This window comes from Arvicanthis niloticus, chromosome 1 (assembly GCF_011762505.2).
Source record: "Arvicanthis niloticus isolate mArvNil1 chromosome 1, mArvNil1.pat.X, whole genome shotgun sequence".
In the NCBI taxonomy this organism is placed as follows: domain Eukaryota; kingdom Metazoa; phylum Chordata; class Mammalia; order Rodentia; family Muridae; genus Arvicanthis; species Arvicanthis niloticus.
In genome coordinates, this window is record NC_047658.1 from 113316676 (window position 1) to 113325313 (window position 8638).

The 8638-nt window shown below is 49.5% G+C and overlaps 1 protein-coding gene across 2 annotated transcripts; it reads left to right on the forward strand.

Annotated features, from left to right (window-relative positions):
- The first annotated feature begins 2627 nt into the window (after positions 1-2627).
- On the forward strand, positions 2628-8524 carry Ctsf (cathepsin F). Of its 2 annotated transcripts, XR_004608623.2 has the most exons (15): positions 2628-2957; positions 3178-3276; positions 3549-3633; positions 3726-3787; positions 4143-4218; positions 5616-5729; positions 5837-5982; positions 6066-6162; positions 6242-6322; positions 7063-7182; positions 7260-7324; positions 7413-7503; positions 7855-7913; positions 8003-8197; positions 8291-8524. XR_004608623.2 is itself a non-coding variant. In XM_034522317.2 (14 exons), exons 1-14 carry the CDS (start codon positions 2739-2741, stop codon positions 8075-8077), a joined length of 1389 nt encoding a protein of 462 aa, XP_034378208.1. In that variant the 5' UTR covers positions 2628-2738; the 3' UTR covers positions 8078-8524. The 2 variants fall into 2 exon arrangements, 1 of the variants encoding a protein (XP_034378208.1); XM_034522317.2 differs by having other exon boundaries at positions 8003-8524.
- Positions 8525-8638: the final 114 nt, after the last annotated feature.

The following is an 8638-nucleotide window of genomic DNA, read 5'->3' on the forward strand; positions in this document are numbered from 1 at the left end:
TGGGGCAGCTGTGAGGAGATGAAAATCAAAGGTTATGAAGCTTTAAGTGTCCTATGAAGGTTAAGTGTCAAGATTTCTTTAGGTTATAAAGGTTAAGCATCCAGATTTTTTCCCTTTGAGATCTATTACAGCTGATAAGTGCTGTATATTTCCACAGATCAAAGAAGAATACATCTCAGATGTTCTCATCCCCAAACATTTGAGTTGTTATATGGGCTAATAGCTTGATCTAATCATTCTATGTTATATCAAAAAATTATAAATTCACTTTGCACTTTACAAGATATTTAGCTATAATTTGGGTTTTTTTTTTTTTCATTCCTATTTTGTGTATGTGTGTTTGTGTGTGCACAGGTTTGGCTAAAATTCCTTTTCTGGGAGTGATGCAAGCAATGTCTATCTCACTATATACCCTGCTCCTAGGGTCCCAACAGCAAATCAAGATACTATCCCACCAAAGCTCACTCTTCAGAACCAGAGTTTACCAGGCTTTCTTCAGAATAATGGGTGAGAGGTTAAGTTAGGAGCACCTTAAAGCAGCCACCCTGGAAGCCTTGCACCCAGCATGCATGAAACACCTTAACTGTTATGAAATAACAGCAGCAGGGGTAAGGAGTTACCTGGCAAGCCCTCACCAAGGTGTCCCCTGAGAAATCATGCCACGTGACAGACCTGACATAAGGGAGGTTTATTTGGGAAGGGAGGGGAGTGAGAACCTGGAGAAGGGGTAGAGGCAGACAGAGCCCTGAGGGCAGGGAAAGTAGGGACAGAAAATGACAGAACGTACAGAAAGAAAGAGAGGCCAGCCAGGAACATGTGAAAACACAGAGAGAAAAGAGAATCAGAAGTGGGTAGGAGGTTGGGGCTGGGGTAGTGAGCCGTCCTTTTTGTACATGGCTGCTGCCACACCTGGCTAGTACAGGGCAAGCAATGGCAAGCAAGGCATTGCTAGGTCCCTATTGCTAGGTCCTTATTGCTATGTCCCTGGGAGGAGCCCAGAGGATTTGTATACCAGCAGGTTTGGCTGTGTAAATGGAGCTCTGTCCCTAATCCTTCCTCAACCATATCCTCTAACCAGTGGTTCCCAACCTTCCTAAGAATGCAACCCTTTAATACAGTTCCTTGTGTTGTGGTGAACTCTAGCCATAAAATTATTTTTGTTACTACTCTATAGCTGTAATTTGGCTACTGTTACGAATCATACTGTAAATATCTGATATACAGGATATTGGGGCACACAACCCCTGTGAAAAGATCATTTGACCCCCAGGTTGAGAACCATTGCCCCAGCCCTTCCGGGAGACCATGAATCCATGTGCAATTGGGATAGAATTGCAAACAACTGGTTGGAAAGGGTAGCTGAATCCTCAGGTGAGGGTCTCACATCCTGCCCTCTCCTTCCAAGAGGAACAGAACAGCTAATAGTCAACAAGCCCAGCTGTGATTTAGGGGTTTTATGCACCGTGTATTCAGATGCTGATTTCTGATCTCTGTGCCCAGAGATCTGGTTGCAGTCTAGACATTAACATTGTCATGTTATTTGGAGCATCTCCTGTCTCAGTGATGCATAAAATTACTTTCCATTACTTTTGATTGGTTAATAAAGAGCTGATTCAGCTAAAGATGGGCAGAAGAGAATAGGAGGAGACGTCCAATCCCAGTCGGGGGAGGGGCAAGCAAAAAGAGAGAAGCAGAGAAGAGAGGAAGAGGAGGAGAAGGGTCAGGAGGATTTGCCAGGAATCACCATGAGGACATGGAACGCAGGAGCCATGGCAAGACCCAGATTGCAGGTAAAGGACCACATGGCTGGGAAGTATGTAGCCATAGAGGGTTAGAATAGATGAGTATCTGCCCGGTATACTGCCTGCAGCTTGTTAACAAATTTATCGGGTCCCTGTGTCATTGATTCGGGAGCTAAAACGGGCTAGAGCAGGCGTAGAAATGCCCTGTTGTTACTTGAGAGCAAAAGGGTGAAGAAAAAACCCCCAGATTATCATCTATACTGTGGTGGAAGACAGCACTTAAGTGATTAGGCTATGATACCGCCCTTCGCAGTTTGATTATACAACTGCCAGACTCAGGTAGCCTAGGCTCAAATTCTCTAGGTATCCAAGAATGACCTTGAACTATAGAACTTCCTATCTCTTCCTGAATGCTAGAATACAGATGTGCCTCACCATGCTAGGTTTATTTCATGCTAGGGGATGGTGCATTTGTGAGAGCTAGGCAAGCACTATCCACTGAACTACAAACATCTTCTGGTCCCAAAACCCATAATATTACGGACCATCTCGTGAATAACAATAGGGGCCTCAAAGGAGAGCTCATACCACGAAGGCAGGCTCAGGAACCAATTGTCTGGGTTCAAGTTCAACTCTTATCAGAGCCATCTATAAGCTTCTTTTTCCTTATCTACAAAATGGGACAGCACCTACTTCACAGGTCTGCTATGGTTAAAGGGATCTGGCTTTTCCTGCGTAAGATAGAAAAGGTCGTAGATTCTTATTTTATTCTCAACCTAGTGTCCTCTCCCCTCACCCCCCCCCCACCGTGGTCCACGTGCCTCGCGTAAATAAGCAAGCGCGCAAGCGCCAGGAATCGGTGCCCATTGGCTGCCCCGGCGTTCTCCAGGATTGTAGGGAGACACTCTGTGGCCTCTGACAACAGGCTCCGCCTTGGGTAGCTTGATCAGCGCGTTTGTGGGTCAGTGAATCCGGGCAAGCAGCTTCGACCTAGCTATGGAGACCTTGCTGCAGCTTCTGTGGCTGCTGACACTGCTCCCGACCGTGGCCCTGAGCCCGGTCCCCGCCAAGCCCTGGGCGGATAACGAGCAGGCCTGGAACTTGTCGTCCCAGGAGTTGCTGGCGCCCGCCCGCTTCGCGCTGGACATGTACAATTACGGCCGTGCTGCGGGGACAAGGGCCGTGCTACGGGCAGTGCGCGGACGCGTCCGCTGGGTGAGGACGCGCGGGGAGCGGGCGCAGGGCCTGGGCCCAGGAATGGTGCAAGGTGGAGTTTGGCTTAAATTTGGGATGGTGGCCAGAACGAGGGAGGGAAGGACCTGTACAGACCTGTACCCGGTAGGAAGGCACAGAAGAGCAATGGTCTGTCTCCTAAGAGGAGCAAAAGGGGGGTAGGGGGAATGGCTGTGCCAGCCCCACCTTCTCCTCCGTCCAGGCTGGCCAGGGCTCTCTGTTCTCCTTGGAAGCCACACTAGAGGAGCCACCTTGCAATGATCCCCTGGTGTGCCTGCTGCCTGAGGCCAAGAAAACAATGGTGAGTGAAGAGGTCAACTATTGTTGGGCCTAGCTGGCAAGCAATTGGATTGATGGGTCCTGTCGGGGCATCATTTACCCCTGAGATAGCAGTTAGAGACCAAAACGCTCTGAAAGGGTGGGTGTTTGGGTGCTGGGTGTCTGCTGCTGGCCTCCCTCTTTCACCAAGTTATGAGTGCCTTCCATGTGACTCTCCTTTGAGGAACTTCTAACTGCTCTTGCCAGGACCTTGTTCCGAACTGTCCCCAGACTGTCTTCTTTCTCTCCCTCCAGCTCTGCAGTTTTGAAGTCCTGGATGAGCTAAAAGAACACTTGCTGCTGAGGAGGGACTGTAGCCCAATGAATACCAAGGTTACAGGTGCTGGGATAGCTCAAGGAGACTTGGATAGCCCAGACCATATTTGACTCAGATCCCAGCTTTGATTACCTCTCTGTTCCAACCCTATGCAGAGTATAGAAATGAAACTTATCACTCATTCCTTCCGTTGTTGGACAAGGATCCCCTGCCCCAGGTGAGGACCCTGTGACTAGGAGAGACAATGACCCTCACTCCTCTTTTCCTTCTCTTCTCTTCTCTTCTCTTCTCTTCTCTTCTCTTCTCCCCTCCCCTCCCCTCCCCTCCCTCCCCTCCCCTCCTCTCCTCTCTCTTTCCCTCTCTTGTTTTCTCCCTCTCTCTCTCTCCCACTCTCCCTTTCTCGCTCTCTCCCTCTCTCTGTGTTTCTCTCTCTGCAAGCCCTTTCCCTCTCTACCCCTCACTTCCTCTTCCCATGGTGACTTCCCTGTTTTTGTCCTGCAGGGTAAAGCTTTCAATTAGTGTACTGGGGTCCGGCTGAACTTTTGTAAACGAGCACCCTTTTGACTTCCTAGGAGTTTTCTGTGAAGATGGCTTCACTCTTCAAGGACTTCATGACTACCTATAACCGGACCTATGAATCAAGGGAAGGTAGGCCCAGCCTTGTCTGCATCTGTCTCAGTCAGACTTGGGCCTTCTTCTGTCATGGAACCTTGATACTGAGGAGACAAAGAACACAAGTGAAAAGTTATTTCTCCGCTGGTAAAATGAACCAAATCAAGCCAGATTAGATTATATTAAATGCAGGTTTATTGAGAAGCTGCTCTCTGGTGAGTTCATTAGCCCCAAGGACTAGGCCACAGAAATCAGGGGAGAATGGGGAGAGGGGGAGAAAGAGAGAAAAGGCATGCACAGAGAGGAAGAAGAGAGAAAGGAGAGAGTGAAGAGACCAAAATGTCTGGATTATATCAGGAAGACCTTCTGGGGGCAGCCCAGCCCCTGGACTAGAAAGTTCAGGGTTGGGGACAGGGTATGCCAGGTAGGGACTGAGGGATGCTGGGAGAACCTGGAGGCCAGGACTGCTTTGGTATGTAAAATATGCACCTTAGTCCCTGGTCCAGGGATCTGAAACCAAACAAAAAGGATCTTGTGTCTCTCAAGGACCCCATATTTCTAAGCTCGTATCCAGCTTTCTAGGCAACCATTTTTTCAAGGAGTGGCCTGTTTCTTCCTTCTGTTTTATCTTCCTAACCAGAAACCATGGGCTTTCCCCCTCTAGGCAGGATAGGTAAGGCTTATCATATTTTCTCTGTTGGATTTCCTCTGTCATGGTCTTTCTGGTAACTTCTCCTGGGTGAAGCATTTAGGTTACTTTTTTTATTCAATATGTCATTGCTACAGTTTGGGCCCCCGAAGTTGAGCACATCTCTCACTTTGTCACTTGGAAGTCTGCTTCCCTCTTGTCTTAGAATAAGAGCTGCCCCAGGGATCTATCCTTACAGCTTCAGGAACTAAGGCAGTGACTCAGTTAATAAAGCCCTTGCCTTGAAAGGGTGAAGACCTGAGTTCAATCCCCAGAACCCACCAAAGAAGCCCGATATGGTGGCCTGGACTTGTAACCCCAGCAGCAGTGAAAAGGAAGAAGGAAATCGGCTCATCCCAGCTTGCCCAGCTTGCTGGAGTTCCAAGCCAATAAGAGACCATTATGCCTCAAACAAAAATGAAAGGCCTTGAAAAATGACACCAGAGATTGTCCTTTGGTCTACACACACACATAACACAACTCATGCACACACATATGCACACAGAAGTGTACACAAAGGTACACACTCATGTGTGCACATACACAAAGATGTACACACACACCACACATGTGGACACATGTATGTACATACATGCATACACAAAGGCACACACTAATTCACACATCCACTCATACACACATCATTCACACTCACACTCAAATACACTCAGAAGCTTACCCCCACTTAGCTTTCCTTTTATGATCTGGTTGGGTTTAAGACTCTCTCCTTCTCTTTGGTCCTCAGAAGCCCAGTGGCGCTTGACTGTCTTCGCCAGGAATATGATACGAGCACAGAAGATTCAGGCCCTGGACCGTGGCACAGCTCAATATGGGATCACCAAGTTCAGTGACCTCACAGGTAGGGACGGTGATAAAAGCTCGCACAGAAGCTGTGCTCCTCAGGCTCCTCATGAGGGCTGGCTTAAAATACCCATTACTCTCTGCCCTGCCCATCTCTACCTACAGAGGAGGAATTCCACACCATCTATCTGAATCCCCTCTTACAAAAAGAGTCTGGCAGGAAGATGAGTCCAGCCAAGCCCATACATGATCTCGCCCCACCTGAATGGGACTGGAGGAAGAAAGGGGCTGTCACCGAAGTGAAGGACCAGGTTGGAGTTCCGGAAGTGGGAATAGAAAGGCAGACTGCACGGGGCCTGAAGATAGAGCCTTCACCGTGTCCATTGTCTTGCAGGGCATGTGTGGCTCCTGCTGGGCCTTCTCTGTCACAGGCAATGTGGAGGGCCAGTGGTTCCTGAACCGGGGGAATCTGCTCTCCCTGTCAGAGCAGGGTGAGCATCCTGCTCTAGTACCCTTTTCCCAGGTCAGCCCCTTCAGAGGGCCCCTTGGAACCAGCCTTCTATCTCCTAGAGCTCTTGGATTGTGACAAGGTGGACAAGGCCTGCATGGGTGGATTGCCTTCCAATGCCTACAAAGCCATAAAGAATTTGGGTATGTGTTAATTTGGATAGGAGGGGTGGCAGGTACCACCTCTTTGCAAGAGGGCATGAGTCACATAGGACTGGGTCCTAGTCTTTATGCTGACCCTTTCTGACTGAAAACCTACAGTAAGTCAGTTCTGTCAGAGCCCCAGTTAATCGTAGCTGTGAAATGAGATATACAGTGTCCACTTTGTAGGATTCTTTCCATGGCGAGTGATGTAGTAAATAGATGTAAGATTCTGATGCATGACAAGGACCCAGAGAATCTTGGTGTTTTCACTTCCTGTAAGACTGTGTTCTTATTATTCCACCAAACTAGACAGCAACGCATCTCTCTCCTGTGGAGAGGTATTAAATTCAGCCATGGGCTGCAGGGGTACAAGGATGGTGAGCTAAGGGACTGAGGTATCTTAGAAAGAAGCTGGTCCAGGAGCCTTCAAGGGTGTGAGCAGTAGACTCTCAGAACAGGACAAGCAGCAGAGGGCTAAGGTGCCAGGCAGCCTGAGATAAGGCCTCAGCAAGGAGGCAGGGGTGGGAGTGGAGTCCTGTCTTTGTTGATACTGTAGCTTCTTCCCACACGCTCTCATCCCTAGAAGTGTCATCGCTAGTCTGAGGACATTCCTCACAGGGGTGTCAGGTGTGTGTGTGTGTGTGTGTGTGTGTGTGTGTGTGTGTGTGTGTGTGTGAGACTTGAAAAGTCTTTTGTCTGGGAGACTGTGAGTGATAAACAGGAATCCACTCATTCCCCAGGAGGGCTGGAGACAGAGGATGATTACGGCTACCAGGGCCACGTTCAGACCTGTAACTTCTCAGCACAGATGGCAAAAGTCTACATCAACGATTCAGTGGAGCTGAGCCGGAATGAGAATAGTGAGTGGGGGCACCACGGGTGGGTCCAGGGCAGTGCTGCTGGGCCAGGGCACCACTGGCACTGCCTTCCCTTTTAGAGATAGCAGCCTGGCTGGCCCAGAAAGGACCCATCTCAGTTGCCATCAATGCCTTCGGCATGCAGGTGAGGTCCTGACCTCTCTGTCCCTCCCCATCTGTGCCTTCCTCATTTCTCCTTTAAGCTTGCCCCCTGCTCCCTGTTTTCTTTTCAGTTCTATCGCCATGGGGTTGCTCATCCACTCCGGCCCCTCTGCAGCCCTTGGTTCATCGACCATGCTGTGTTGCTGGTGGGCTATGGCAACCGTGAGTGCTTCCTGCTTCCCTTCCATCTACCTCAGGCCCCTATCAGAGGCTAGATAGCAGCTTCTCAGGCCTTCCTAGTAATGCCTGAGAACCTTGTCCTGAACCCCAGCTTCTGAAAAACACCCATGCCTTTTGTAGACAGGAACACTGGGGCTGGGGGAGGTTGGAGGGTTATTCTACAGGCAACTGGACAAGTGCTTTCTCTAAGCCTTATCGGACCTTACTGGCTCTTTGCCGTTTCCCTACTTCCTATTACACCATAGGCCCACTGAAGATACTTGAAGGGGGCAGTGTATGAATCTCTGAGTGGAGAAGGGCCTCTGATGTCTTGTACTCCATATTGTTCCCCAGGCTCTAACATTCCTTACTGGGCCATCAAGAACAGCTGGGGAAGTGACTGGGGTGAAGAGGTGAGTTTTGTCTGGTTGGCCCCTGACCCTCCAGCCTCTCCAGCCTCTCCCTTACCCAAGCACTCTAACTAATCCCCACTGTCCTGCAGGGTTACTACTACTTGTATCGTGGGTCTGGGGCTTGTGGCGTGAATACCATGGCCAGCTCAGCAGTGGTGAACTGAGAGACTTGCTGGCATAGGACCTGATGTTGACCACAGTGGCCCCTGACTTAGCCTGACTCATTCCCAGGCCCCTCCACAGGAGACAGAGCTGGCTGAGGAACAGGCCCTTTGTACCTCAGGGTGAGCAGTGGGCCCTGGGCCCCTTTTTTCCTCCTTCCTCTCATGTTCACCTGAAGTTCCCCAGTTGCATTTTTGTTGAATTGTGGTATCTAGGAGGATCCTGAGGTGCAGGAGACTTTCATGGAAGCCAATGCTGGGGCAAGAACCCTGGGCTGCAGTAAGATGCAGGATGAAAATATGCTCGTCATAAAACTAGATCTGTCCTCAGCAGGCTCTGTCTTTCTGCTTTGATGTTCCTCAGTCTGATACTGTAAATTTTCTGGTCCTCTTCCACCTCCAGGAAAGTTCTAACTAGCCTTATCTAAGAGAAATAAAGAGGTAGCCTACTCCCTTTGTGTGGTGTTAAATGCTTAGTCTCTGAAGGAAACCATGGGTCTTAGAAACCCCTGGTGGGTCAGGGTGGAGTAGCAGGTCCCACCAAGAAGCTCCAGGGGTCAGGTT

Coding starts and splice junctions, on each gene's coding strand:
- Ctsf (XM_034522317.2), top strand. CDS start 2,739: ATGGAGACCTTGCTGCAGCTTCTGTGGCTGCTGACACTGCTCCCGACC. Junction 5,730..5,836: donor CAAGTTCAGTGACCTCACAG/GTAGGGACGGTG, acceptor CTCTACCTACAG/AGGAGGAATTCCACACCATC. Junction 7,504..7,854: donor GCTGGTGGGCTATGGCAACC/GTGAGTGCTTCC, acceptor ATTGTTCCCCAG/GCTCTAACATTCCTTACTGG.